Source organism: Mus pahari, chromosome 17 (genome assembly GCF_900095145.1).
Source record: "Mus pahari chromosome 17, PAHARI_EIJ_v1.1, whole genome shotgun sequence".
NCBI classification, from domain to species: Eukaryota; Metazoa; Chordata; class Mammalia; order Rodentia; family Muridae; genus Mus; species Mus pahari.
In genome coordinates, this window is record NC_034606.1 from 32,323,517 (window position 1) to 32,337,708 (window position 14,192).

The following is a 14,192-nucleotide window of genomic DNA, read 5'->3' on the forward strand; positions in this document are numbered from 1 at the left end:
TGGAGTAGTCAGAGGGTGGACCGGGAGGGGAACAAAATGATATCAGTGGGTACAGCTGCTGCAGCTCCAGACAGACAACATCCACAAACAGGCAGTGACACTGAGCTACCAGAAAACGGGAGTGGGGAGTGCTTTGTGTACAGAAGGAAGCCTTCACACTTGGTAGGGGACAGGCAGCCCTGAACAGGTGCCATGGAGTCCGGACAAGGGAATGGTATGCAAGAGGAAGGGAAGATCACAGGGCAGGCACTGGCTGGCAGTACCCAGGAGATGACCTGCATTGTCCATCGTGCCAGGCTGAGAACCACTCTGGTTTTTCTGAGATGCAGGAACAGGAGAGCGAGGGAACAGGGGAATCTGAGACAAGAGACTGAACAGCACCCTTGAGATGCTGAGGCTATAGGAGGTGGATCTGGAGCCTCAAAGCCTCAAAAAATTCCTCCCCATCCCCACCCCACCCCCAACCCCGCCATCTCTTTGTTATGCAAACTTGAGATTTCTTTGACTAGGGTCTGGGAAGGACCAAGGCCAGGAGCTCTGTCCTTCCGAGAATAAAAAAAAATATTCAAAGACACTGAAGACAGGCTAATGGACTGAGAATCCCTGGCAGAGGAGCCAGGCTGGGAGAGGAACTGAATCAGTGTCTATGGCCTTGAGGAGCAGGGGCAGACCCTGCTGAGAGCTCGCACCTCCAGGCATGTCAGTGATAAATTCTTGTCATTTCTGGTTGGAGTAGGAACCTTTTTTGCTTGCCTCTGACTCTCCGACGTGGGGAGACAGTGAAGAAAGGCTAGCACACGGGAAGAGCTAAGTGAGATGGAAATCCTCCCCACCCCACCCCCATCCCCAAAACCCTCACAGTGTCAACACCATCCCTACCTCCAGCCCGTACCCTTCTGTTTCCTCCCTCCTGCCCTGAGTGCCTGAGCCCTCCTAGAACGTGGAGGATGCTGGGTGAGAATTCATTCACCTTCCCCTGTGGAGTCGGTCCTGGGACTTTCCCTTTAAGAGCTGTCAGAGCAGGGAGGCTGGCCAAGCTGGGCTGGAGGTGGGGACAGAGGAAAGAAAAAGAGAGAGAGGGGGAGAGTAGCAGAAAAAGTTTTTTTAGAGGAAAATGCAGGGCTAGTCTGTTGGCCTGACGTCAGATGTCGCTTTGACAAACGCCCCGGGGGCTGAGGAAGGCTCTCCGCTGCTCTGATGGGCCAGCCCAGTCCTGGCCCAGCTCCCTGGAGAGGCACCCGCATCCTCTGGGCTGAACCGTAGCTCCTGTGACGCTGACTTCCAGGCATGAGGTGGCTCCTGCCCTGGACGCTGGCAGCCGTGGCAGTCCTGAGGGTGGGCAACATCCTGGCCACGGTGAGTCCTGCTTAGAAGGGATCAGTGAGGGGACCTGATCCCTTCCTGCCTGGATCTGCGGGGCCCGAGGGACTGGGGGAATCAAGAGAAGGTGGGTTGGAATAATGACCAGCGGGAGAAGAGAGTTTCTTGAATTGGAAGAAGGTGGTGGCGTGGGGCAGAAGGCACATCCCTCAAGAGAGACACCCTGTTTCCTCTTTTCACAGACAACACTCAACAAAATAAGGGCCTGGGGATCTGCACCCTGGACTGGCCCTGTGATCTTGGGTGGGTCACTCTCGCATTCAGAGCAGCATAAAATGAGGGGTTGCTAGGAGCATCCAGAGCCTACCCATTTTAAAACTCCTCGACTCGGAGCATCTGAGCTCCCCCAAAAGAGAGGTGCTGGGAAACCCCAGGGAAAGATGTGAAGGAGCACTCCTCCGGGTTTCAGCAAATCTCCACCAAGCAAGCAGGGTTTGGGTTTGCCACCATGAGCTCCTTGTGACCCCTCCATGGTCTGTTCCTGTCCTGCCATTTCCAGAAGGCATCTGGATCCTGGAGCGAGGGACATCAGTTTGCACCTTCCAGAAACACAGGGAAGGAGACACGTGGCAGAACAGGGAAGTCTGCTGGAGCACAGCGGGGGGTGGTTGGGCAAGAGGGCAAGCTGCTAGGGGCAGTGAGTGATGTGGGCAGCTTTGGGCAACAAGGGTGAGCTGCTGGGCAGCTGCTGAGTCTGAGGCCCCCACATGAGGGCCAAAGACAGTAGGAGTCGCAAGGCTACTTACCGACACTGAGTTATACCAAGGACTTCTTTGGGAGTGCTAACATGCCTATTCCAGGAGACTTGGAGTCAGGGTATAGCTACCTGCCTGTGGGCACAGGAGCTCAGCCCATTTCAACTGAAGCTCAGAACTAGGCATGGCCGGGACTGGGTACCAGGCACCTTGAGGTGTTACGTGCAGACAATGAACGTGTGCAGTTTGTACCCGAGTCCTCCGGCCCTTGCACGATGCTTGTTCATCTGACGCTACGACAAGTAAAATTACCAGCTCTATTCACAAAGGATGACCAGAAGCAAAGGAATGGCCCAGGGTCGGGATGAGCAAGTGGCCTGGGTCACACTGGCATCTCTCATGGCACACTTTCACCACTCAGCCCTCCCAACATTCCCTAAGCCTAGAGTCCAGGAAGTTAAGCAAGCAGGCCCGCCTCTGCCTCGGGGCTGGTTGTGACTGGGTACAAGCCTGCAGGTGGCTGGGCCTGGGAGGGCAGGGTGCAGATGGAGAATTGGTGACTGGAGAGCCAGCATCAGAATGAGGGCACAAGAGGGGAAGTTCACGGCGAGTCTTGCACTAGAGCCCAAGTCTTGCACTTGAGCCTGCTGCTGGAGCAGCCAGGACTGAGGGATGGTGGAGGACAGAGTCAGGGCTTTTTAGGGGGTCTCCTGGCATCTTGTTTTCCAGGATGTCCTCGAAACCCCTTATCCACTGACACAGTACCTTTGATGGTACAGAGCTGGGCTGTGCCCAGAAGTCAGTACCCGGCTTTGTAACCAAATTCCACACATGGCATCCTCCAGAACTAACAAAGACAGGGAGTTCAAGTCCAGCAAGGGTCAGGGGGGGCCCCATGGAAAGAATGACCATATGGAAGGAAAAGTATGTGGGAAGTGAGCATTGCCAAGAAGACTTTGAGGAAGTAGGCTGGGAGGGGAGGCGCTGTCTGGTGTGCATATAGCTAAATGGGCTGCTGGCAAGAGCAGGAGGCCAGCTGGGGAGGGGGGCCGTTCAAAGTGGGGGGGAGGGAGGCAGATTCTGGGCTCAGATGCAAAGCCTGGTACCTATGACAGTGTTGTGGTTGACGCTCTGTGTGAAGAACAGTTTGTTTTTAATCTCTTTTCTTTCTCTTGGACAAGTGGTGAGGGCCCACCTGCTAAGAGAAAGGGGAGGTTGTGTGAGCTATCCCAAGGACAATGTACATGGTAATACCCACCCATGTGTCATGTCTATGCAGAGACAGAATCCTTGCCTGAGAACAACCAACATTCACTGATGCTCAGAGAGGTTAGGTAAATTACCCAAGGCCACACAGCTAATGACATTTGAACTTAAGTGGCAGCCTTCTTCTCCTCTGAATCCTTGTATAGAAACAGAATACATGTAAGCTGGACCCTAACAACACTTGCAGGCTGGAGACATCCACCCATGTGTTAAAATGAGAGATAAGAGAGGGACCAGCCAATGTGTTTCAGGATAAATAGGCTAGAATGCAGGATCTGCCACTGGCTGAATCCTCTCTCTCTCTCTCCATGTGTGTGGGGAGGTGGGGGGTGGGGCTGTTCACACAATTGTACGTATGTGAGGGGGTGAAGAGAGAGCTGGGGGCAGGGCCACTCATTGTTTGGATAGGGAATGACAATTCATTTTCTATTCCAAGAACCCCTTATAGAATCCCAAGCCTGGACACGTGATGAAATCCTCCCTTTAATTGAAAACGCAAGCATGACCCCACAGATAGTCTCCACGTACCTAGCCATTTCTCAGATGTGAGTCAACAGCTCCACCCACGCCACCCCCAGATCAGAGTCTGCAGTGACTTAAGCTCCTGTCTGGCTTGGCCCCACCAGGATGCTACAGGAAAGCTGCTGAGAGTCAGTCTGCCCCACCAGGCATAGCATTTGTCTAGGACTGGCAAGTAGGAGGCCTGCCCCATACTATTCCTGAAAGACGTGAGCTCCACCTGTGGACAGCCCTGTGCTCCTTTGGCAAATCCACACACCACACACCACACACCACACACCACACGCCACAGGGTTTAGTGACAGTTCTGTCTATGCCACCTAGTACACAAATCAACTCTCAAGCCTGCCGTAGTGGCCCCCCTCCCCACAATCTCCCAGGGACTTCAAGACTATGTCCCCAGTGTGACCCCACTAAGAACAGAGGAGGAGTTAAAACCACAGCCAGACTGCCATAGCCATAGAAGCCACTTAGGGTTGGGGGGTGGAGAGGGGAGGTGACTGTGAGGTCTCAGGGTTAGGCTTTAGCATATGAGTTCTTACTGTGATCAAACCTCACTCGGCAGCCGCAGGAGGGTAAGAGGCCCACTCGGTTCCGGCCCACAGCTTTACCCTCCATGAGACCAACACATTTGAACACTGTCTGCCGAGAAGACAAGATTGTTCTGTGATCCAGATTCTCATTGCCCATTGCAGATCCTTCCACCATGGGCCACCGGACCTCTGCGCTGCAGCCAATCCTTCAGCCACGCTGAGTGGTACCTTGGATTGCAGACGTCAGTGGAGAGAGTCCAGAGCAGGAGACTCATTCCTCCCCTAACTCCCATTGACGGGATATGCTTAGACTGTGTTTGGGGTTCAACAAAACATACGATTGAAGTCCATTTCACCTGTTTCTGATTCCTTTTGATATAGCTACTAGAAAATTCCATCTGTGGCTGGCAAATGGACACACAGGTATATTGGATTCGGTGAGAGGAGAGCATTTTGGAGGGTTCTGAGCCAGGCTTACAAGGCAAATATCTTGAGGAGAAAGTGTCCCTGGTGCACCACGTAAGAGGGCAAGTGTCCCTTTAACCGTTCACATGAGATTCTGGGGATGGGGAAGGCTCACTATCCATCCCAGCAGCCATGCTAGATCCCAAGCTAGTGGCGGCCAGGGTTCAGGCAAGCCTCCAACCCAGGCGTGCGGGCACTAGGGGAACTGGACTCAGTACTATGTGTGCGGAGAGCAGGGCGGTGAAGCATCCGCTCTCCTAAGTTCAGTGCAGGGTATCTTTGAAAGCCTGTTAACCAGGTCTCCAGCCTTGAGAGGGAGGTTGATGAGCATCCTAGGAGACTGCGAAAGAGAAAGAAAGATGGGTGAGGTGATGCTGCTACCGTTAAGGGAGATGGTGATGAGGGTGGTGGTACTGATGATGATAATGATGATGATGACGACAATAATGGTAATGAAAGAATGGTGACGATAGAAATGGTGGTGATAATGGTACTTATGATTGTGACACACATGGTGTGTCACTAGAAATAGCGGAGGCGATGGTGATGATGATAATGATTTTTAAAACAACGAATGAGATAAGGTATTCTCTGCTCTAGCGCTGACATCCTGATTCCTCAGCCCCCTTCCCTTCCCTCCCTGTCCCCCTTCCCCACTTCCTCCTCCTCCTTCTACTCTTTCCCACTGAAAGGAAAAGGAGGGAGAGAGGAGGCAGAAGAGGGAGAAACTGGGCCTCTGAAAGGGGATAATGAGCACTCCAGGGATGTGATTTGATCTTAGCCCGCCCACCAGCCTGAGATCTGGAGGCAAGTCCAGGGGAAATTTCCACCACCATTGCAGATCTGCTGTGAGGCAGGGGGTGGGGAGGGCAGAATTCAGACTCTGAGGGCTCCTCCAGGGACCCTGACTCTGGTCTATGAATAAAGAGAAAGAAAATAGGCTGGGAACCTCCCCAGGACTAGAGAGGTCTAAGCAGGCTGGCAGGATAGAGGAATATTTAGAAAAGGCTAAACTTCAACCCTGTATTGAAGCAAAATGGTAGCCTCCTTGAACTGCTGTCTCTTCTTCCATGCCAGTCTTGTCTGTTTCAGGGCACCAACGTGGGTCACCTCCAAGAAGTCTTCCTCACATTCCCCCAAGCAGGGCTACAGATGTCTCCATAGATCTCACCCTTGTCAGGTGGAAGGGGTCACACCACTCAACTACACTGGCCTCACCCCATGGAAGACCATCCTTTGCCCATGCCCTTTACTCCTACAAAAACGTACCATCTCTCAACTCTCAAGCTACCTGGACCCCTCAACCCCAGGCCTTTGTACACTGCCCTGGCTCATGCTAGGTTCTTCCCTGATCTGGCATGTCCCCTAGTGGTCTGTCAACGGCTGCGCTAGAACACTGTAGATGCTCAGGGCAGGCATTGCTGTGACTCCTAAAACTAGGTCAATGCTGATGATGGCTATTTAGATTGTATGTGTGAAGGATGAACAGTAAGGAGTGACCAATGACCTGTCTAAAGACGGAGATGCCTGATGAAGAGGGCCAGAGAACGTTAGAAGAGGGCCTGATGCAGTTGCTAGGTAGCCCGGACAACAAGCAGCGACTTCCAGACTTGGTACCAAATCAAGAGTCAGGAACTCAGCTTTTCCAGGCCCTGTGCTAGCCTCAGCCTCGATGTCCCTAGCTGGGAAGTAGACATGATGGTTCACTGTTCCTGTACACCAGGTTGGACTGGACAGAGGTCAGGAAAAGGGGAGGCTAAGCAGCCCAGAGATAAGAGTCAGCCCAATCCACAGGCCAGGCAATGGTTTATTAGCCACAACGGATGGAGAAGCCCTCTTCACAGAGCCTTGCTTAAACACAAGCTGTACTGCGTATGAGTGAGACTGGAGCTCAAGTTTCTTGTAGATTGGAGGAGGGTTCCTCTGGTGGTGAGTACAGTATGATTTGGGAGCTGGAGTCATCAAGTCTTCCAGTTCCTGCCTTGCTCACTGAAATCTACATCCATGTATATATATATATATATGTGTGTGTTTCACACACACATACGCAAACATACACACGTACACATGTACACCCCTTTTTAGAAGTAGAGGAAGATGAGCAACAGTTCAAACATCTCAGGGTCTCAGGTTCCCTGTTTGTGATCACCTCCCAAGGTGCTTCTACCATTACCATCACCATGGCTTGACTGCTTTGGGGACGGAACCTTGTCTTCTCCGTGGACCATGGCCCATCATCATGTCCTTAAAACCCAAGGCTATCTTTCCTCACCAGTGGCTGCCTGAATCTCACCCCACCTCATCTAGGACTATCTCCAGCTTAGATGCCCTCCCTGAATTGAATAACCGATCGGTCAGTTATTCTCCCCATTTAAGACGCAGTGCAAATGCCTCCTCTTCCCGGAAATGTATTATGCTCTCTCACCTCTCTTTCTCTCTCCCTTCACTTTGCCTCACACTCCCTCTGCTACCAAATGAGGAATCCTGTCTGAGTATGATCTGAAGGAGCAATGCCTGAGAGTTGGGATTCAGCTCCATACCAGAGGCCTCGAGCTCTGACTTCCTATGGTTCATTTCGCTCACGGCATGAGAGAGAACTTGCCATTCTGCCTTTCCTCTGTGATTATCACCAAGATAGAACCGTCTATTGAAAACCAGATTTTAAACAGGGCATGGTGGCACATGCTTGAAATACTAGCACATGGGAGGCAGAGGCCTGAGAATAAGGTATTTAATATCATCCTTGGCTACATAGTAAGTTTGAGGCTAGCCTGGGCTACATTGAGACCCTGTCTTAGAAAAGCCAAAAAAATTTAAATAAATACATAAAATAAATAAATTATAGGCAATATTGATTCAAAGAAGCCATTAAAATGCTCTTCTAGGTGGCCCGTGCCATTTGAGCATGCTCTGAGGATTCATATGAAGAAATGATACAACAGTACCGTCATCATCGTTGTGTTGCCATCATAATTGTATGCACGTGGCATTTTCTAGAACTCTCTCCCATTTCACAGGCACATTAAGAATCTCAGTGAAAACACTGGGTGCCTACGACTTCCTACATTTCTGGAATGTGTAAGCATGCACTGGTGTGTGTGTGTGTGTGTGTGTGTGTGTGTGTGTGTGTGTGTGTGTGTGTGTCTAGACAACAGAAAAACAAACAAGGTCAACAAAGTACAGGTGGTGATGAAGGCTAGTCATGGGGGGATGGGGATAGTGTCATTGTCCCAACTTCAAGAGATTCAAATTCTCACTTGAATATTTTGTCTCACAATCATTATGTTTCAAGTTTATATATGCTAAATTACATATATAAACTTGTAAGCACAATATAATTTAATGTAAGCACATATAATTTAATTATATCATATGAATTGTATATACATTCATTATAAAATCTGTGATCACATATAATGTAGTATATGTTATATGTTATGTAATGTGCATTATAGATAGGTAAGCATAGAAAGAAATATGAAGGATGACAGTGGATTATTGTAATGTTAGTATTATTATTTTGGACTTTTCAAAATAGAGTTTCTCTGTGTAGCCCTGTCTGACCTGGTACCACTCTGTAGACCAGGCTGGCCTCCATCTCAGAGATCCACCTGCCTCTGCCTCCCAAATGCTAAGATTAAATTCATGTACCCCCGCTTTATTGTGATTTTCTTAAAATTCTCTGAAAGCGATAAAACCATTTTGGGCCCTACATAGCCAGGATGTGGCTGCCATAACCCAGCCCTTGGTCTTTTCCACACCCTCGGCTCCTCAGGAGGAAGGGCCTAGAGCTGGTACCCATCATGGATCGTTGTACCTGGAGGTTAGCAGAGGCTCTAAGTACACTGTCCTTTCCTTTTGAGATGGCGTATTGATCGTCATTCCAGGCTAGCCCAGAACTCGTGATTCTTCTATCTCTGTCTCTCAGGGGCTAGGATCACAGCCCTGTCCACCATGCCCTGCCTCTTTGTACATTGGAGGAATGATTAAATTAGTGCTTATCATTTGGAAAGATCCTCAACTCTTGCCCCCTTCATCCTCTCCACACAAATTGCCTTGTCCAGCCAGTGACTCCCCAAATGCAGTTAAATTGATGGGTAGAAAACTACCCCAGTCCTTGCTTGTTCTTACCTTCTAGCCAGCTAGAGTGAAAACTTGGGGCAACTTCACTCCCTGAAAATCCTCGTGAACGAAGCCTGAGGTGGTCCAAGGCTATGTTGTAAAGTGAAAGGGCCTCCCGTGCATGCCTGGCCCAGCTCTGCAAGGCTGAGAACTAAGATCCTCCCACCCAGTGGTCTAGGGAACCTGGTGTCCAGAAGTTCCCAGGGGGCACTGAAAAAGTGGTACCCTCCCTGGCATGGTCCTTTGGACCAGAAATATGGCATCAAAGCAGTGGGACACCCCCCCCCCCCCACACACACACACACACGTTCCTGTGGTGCAAGCCACAGCCTGGGCCCAGACCTACCCTATCTCCTGTCTCCCACAGAGCCTCTCTTTTCAACAGCTGCTTCTAGGCCCAGAGACTTCTCAGCATCCCCAGACCTTAGGGTGTGAGCTACCATTTCTGCCTTGACACTGCCCTCTGGTGGAGAATCTAAGCACAGTCGCTGAAAGGCTTCAGCCAGGCTTTTCCCCACCCACACACTGCTGTTCCCTGAGCGTTGCCCAAGTGTGTTCTCACACCGGTGTGCACTCGGGTGATTTTCCCCTTTCTGGACTTCTGGATCCAGCCATTCTCGCCTCTTCCGGGGCCCTTTGGAATTAAGGATCATCCCTGTTGTGATACAATCCTGCAGTGGCCCATGCTTTGTCTCCTAAGGGATGAGGTACCTGGTAGAGACATAGTGTGTAGGTATGGTGGGAAGATGGGAGAATAAATAAATGAACATGGGTGGATGAGGGTATGTATGGTGCAGATAGCAATGACAACCACTGTGGAGGGACACCAGAGTCAGACAGGACTGGTGGGCACTGAGACCTCCAAAATGTTACTTCAGCTCTCTGAGTCTTTGTTTCTTCCACTGGGTATGGAAATATCACTAGTGCCTCTCATCAGGTTGATGAACGGCCACTGCCACCCTTTCTAAAATGAGGATGAGAGTTCTGATAGAACGATAGTCCCCAGTGCCCAGTCCTGGCAGTGGTAAGGGTGTCACATGAGATCCCCCCACTTCCCTGAGCCCTCTCCACACTCATGCCCTGAGAAAAGAGACTAACATGTCTCCCGTATCACTGGGTGCCCTATAGGGCCCTCTCCACCCAGGCAAGGTCCTATTTTCTGATCCCATGTTCCTAGTGAGTACCTTTTTAAAAATGGAGTGATCCTATTGTGTGAAACCCTGGGGATCATTTAGTTTCTGGGTTCATCTAGAGCACTGGACCATGCTGCCCCACCCTGTTAACAGCATATTACAGATGCGTATTCAGGCTTTCCCATGGCACTCGTACAAATGCATATTCAGGCTTTCCCACAATGCTGGTACAAGCATTTGTGGGCCTCCCTACAGTGATAACTTTTCTTCTCAATTTCAATCAGCTTTAGCATTCCTGTAAGTTTAACAGCAGGGATCAAAAAAAATACTTTTACTCGGCTTACCCATACTCTTCGCTTTGCCCAGAGGTATGGGACTCTTAGGGACATTGCTAGCAAGCTATGCCTTTCTTTTTCTCTGTTTTCAGGTACTTTAACAAACTCTCAAGGGCTAAGATGAATCTCAAATCATCACTTAACAGCATTTTGCCCTGAAGGGTGAAAGAAAGATATGCCCCAAAGCCATGTCTGGTGGCTCTGTGTAGGACACTTTGAGGCACTTCATACTATGCATAAAGAATGTTAAAGCAGAAAGATGACCCGAGACTCTGTTCTGACCCTATCCTCCACCCAATGTTCCCAAGCCTCCTACCCACTTAAGAATCACAAGCACGACAGGCCGACTCATGCCTGTCTAGAAGAATCCAGAGTCCAAGTGAGATCAGGGCATCTGTGTTGATGGTTGCTGCCTTCAGAACTATCTAGAAGAGCCTCGATGCCCGGTATCCCCTCCAGCAGCCTATGTTTGGCTCTCTGGAGACAGTGATGGGCATCAGTGTACTGTGACTGTCAAGGTGATTCTGGTGGGGAAGAAAGGCCAGGGAGTTCTGCTGGGCTTTGCTTCTGCTGAAGATTCCTGAGCAGGGAGTGGAGAAGGTTTCAGAGTGATCAGGGACAGGCAGGTAGACCTGCTGCCATGGAGCTGGGTAGGCCAGCTCTGACTGAGCATGCACTGTGCATGCGGTTTGGGAGGCATCTTGGGCACGCCACTCTCTTCTTGTCATCCTGTTAACACTGTGGCATCTGCAGAATTCAGTGCCAGAAGCACATTGTAAAAGGAGTTTTATGTGAACCACATCAATTTGGAAAGAGCAAGGAGCTTTTATTGTTTCTCTCTTCCTTTCTCAGTTCTTCTTAGTCAGCCTTCTCCTTACTTGATGGTTTTTCTCCTCTCTTCCTTCTTAAGGGTACTACAGTGTCCCAGGGTACTGTGTCTGCACAGATGCCTACTTTGCGGTAGGCACATTGACTGCTTGCAATGTGACAGCCAGGACTCTCTGAGAAGAGGGCAGGGCTCCTGTACGGACAGCAAAGACAGAATCCCAAGAAAAGTATGGGTGCAGAAAAGGGATCTTAAAGCTCTAAGACAGTGTCCCTACAAAGCAATGTGCTTCTGGGACATTTTATGTCACCTTAAAGTGCACACAGGGCTGCTCCTCCCTTTGGGTCACCGGGAGATTCTTCCCATCCTCCCAATGCACCCAGGGCCCTGGTCCCAGATCTTGTGAGGCTAAGCTTTGCCAGCTATTGGGCTGCCTGCATGCCTGTTGCTTCCACAGGGATGTGGGTAGACTTACTATTTGTATTCTGAGTCCAAGGTTCACCAAGTCTTGTTCTATTTGGCCACCAGAGGCCCCAGGAGAAGTCCTCCTCATGGGTTTATCGCAAAAGCAGATGAGTTTAATTGCTTAAAAGCTTTAGAGAAGGTGCTGGGAAACTGGCTCTGCAGTAATGGGCACTCGCTTCTCTTCCAGAGGACCAGAGTTTGGTTCTTAGAATCTGTGTCCAGCAGATCATGACCCCTCTATGATTCTAGCTGCAGGGGATCTGATACCCTCTTCTCATCTGAATGGGCATATGGCATACAAGCAGATACACTGACGCACAGATATACACATATATACACACTTATTATTATTATATTATTATTATTATTAAAAACATTTTTCCTAAAGTTTTAGGCCAAGAGGAACTCCCATCCCCTGACTCCCTAGGTGACCTTCTACAGACCAATTGGCAGATCACCTAAGACTCTCTGAGGGCTCTGAGGAAAATCAGCAGGCTCACGTTGTAATATGTTAGACAATATAGGAGCTGGTGTCTATTCACATGCTGCAGGGAACCCTCCATAACTATTAGCTGTAGAGATCTCAGAGACCTGTGCGTTTATTCATCCCACAAAACAGGGGAGTGGCAGGAAGGCAACCCTGCCCTTAAGAGTTCAAAGTTCACTTGAGGCTATGGACTGAACTCACCATTTCTGCTGAGAGGGGCTTACTGACACCTACTATGTGCCCAGCTTTGTGAGGCCTGATCTCTGTCCCTATAACTTCCAGCTACTATTTGCTTTTTTAAATATTTTGTTCCTTTTTATTTAGTATCAGTGTGTGAATGTGGGGGTCAGGAGTTGGTTCTCTCCTTCTGCCTGGTTGAGGCAGATATCTCTTGCCATTTCCGTTGCGCTACACACTTTGGGTTGGCTGGTCCACGGCTTCAGAGCGATCCTCCTCTCTCTTCCATCCATCTCACTGTAGGAGTTGTAGGATTAGAACTGCATGCTGCCACATCTGTCTTTTACACATGGATTCCAGGGGGTGGAGTTCAGGTCATCAGATTTTTTTTACTGGCTGAGCCATTTCACCAGCTCCTGGGCACCTACTTCTTGGTTGCCTCCCGAGATGGTGCTTGAGTACCCTTTTAGCTAGTTTCTTCCATCAAGAAATTCTCCTTCCATGGACCATCAAGGGGAAAATGCTAAATCCACCAGATCTGAGTTCTAATCCATGTTCAGAGGCAGATAGGTACTCTAGTCATCTCACTGATCTATGAAGTAATATGCCCATCTCCATGCAGAAGATGAGGTAGTCTGAGATCTTTACTAGGCTCATCTCAAGCGTCCATGGGCTGGTAGCCCTCAGTAGACAAAGTAACTAGAGACTAGCATAAAGCTGTTCCCTTGGGGGTAAGTAAGAATGCCACTTGCTGAGAAAGCAGAGCCTCAGACAGAAAACCCTTGTGCCACAGGAATGATGATAAATAAAGACTTGGCACAGGGGACTCACTGTGATTTACTCCAAGTCCAGATCTTCCCCGAGCATCTCCCGGTAAGATCACTGAGTCCAGATCTTCCCCGAGCATCTCCCGGTAAGATCTCTCAGTGAGTGAGGCATTCGGAGCTACTCTTGGCCAATGTACGCTATAGGCATCAGCAGCCAGCCAGCCTCTGCCTCGTCAGACCCACTCTGATTTGCACACATGTTCCTGCACCCCCAGACACTGCATGCCACCAACTTTGCCCTGCATGCTGTCCCCTACCCTCCTTCCTTATCCTGGGTCCATTCTTGCTCTTCCATCGTCGTTTCCACAGCTTTATCACCTCCCGGAAGCAGTTGGCGCCACTCTGTACCCCCCACCACATTCTTTCTTTCTACTCCTGAAGTCATATACGTCTGTTTGCTTCCCTCCACTGTGTCCTCGGCACCCAGCACAAAGCTAGAGCCGTGCTGAGTAAGCAAAATGAATCAGTGACGTCACTGTAGCGCTGATCACCTTGGTTACAGTTATCATGTATACATCACCACTGGTTATGTTAGTGAGGGGAGTGATTCTATGCAATGCTGCTTCCTTCAACCCATCACAGAGCTTAGCACACAGTAGGTGTTTGCTAAGTATCTGTAGATTCATTAGCCAATGAGCTGGCGTGCATTTTTCTGCCTGAACAGCCTTACTTCAGGGGCAAAAGTTCCCTGAAGAAAGCTATGTGTATGTAACCGAGGGTTACCATTAGGCGTCTGAACTCATCACTGGCCTGTAGTCATACATCTTGGACAGTAAAGCTGGGCAAGACATCATGAATCAGGCAGCCGCACATCAAAGCCTGGAAGAGCCTGGGGAGCTCTTACTTAGGCGAACTGGAAGCCTTGATACCACTAGATGGCACCAACGGCTAAGACTTGGTCCAAGGAAGGTTTTGCCCATCCAGTCACTGTCTGGCCTTCCTATATATATTCCTTACCCAGA

At 49.8% G+C, this 14,192-nt stretch overlaps 1 protein-coding gene across 1 annotated transcript in view; it reads left to right on the plus strand.

Annotated features, from left to right (window-relative positions):
- The first annotated feature begins 1,076 nt into the window (after positions 1–1,076).
- The window catches only part of Ccn4 (cellular communication network factor 4), a 33,036-nt gene continuing 19,920 nt past the window's right edge, over positions 1,077–14,192 (plus strand). Inside the window, exon 1 of the mRNA XM_021216730.2 lies at positions 1,077–1,356. Coding sequence (XP_021072389.1) covers positions 1,288–1,356 — 69 coding nt within the window. The 5' untranslated portion in view covers positions 1,077–1,287. The remainder of the gene's footprint in view (positions 1,357–14,192) is intronic.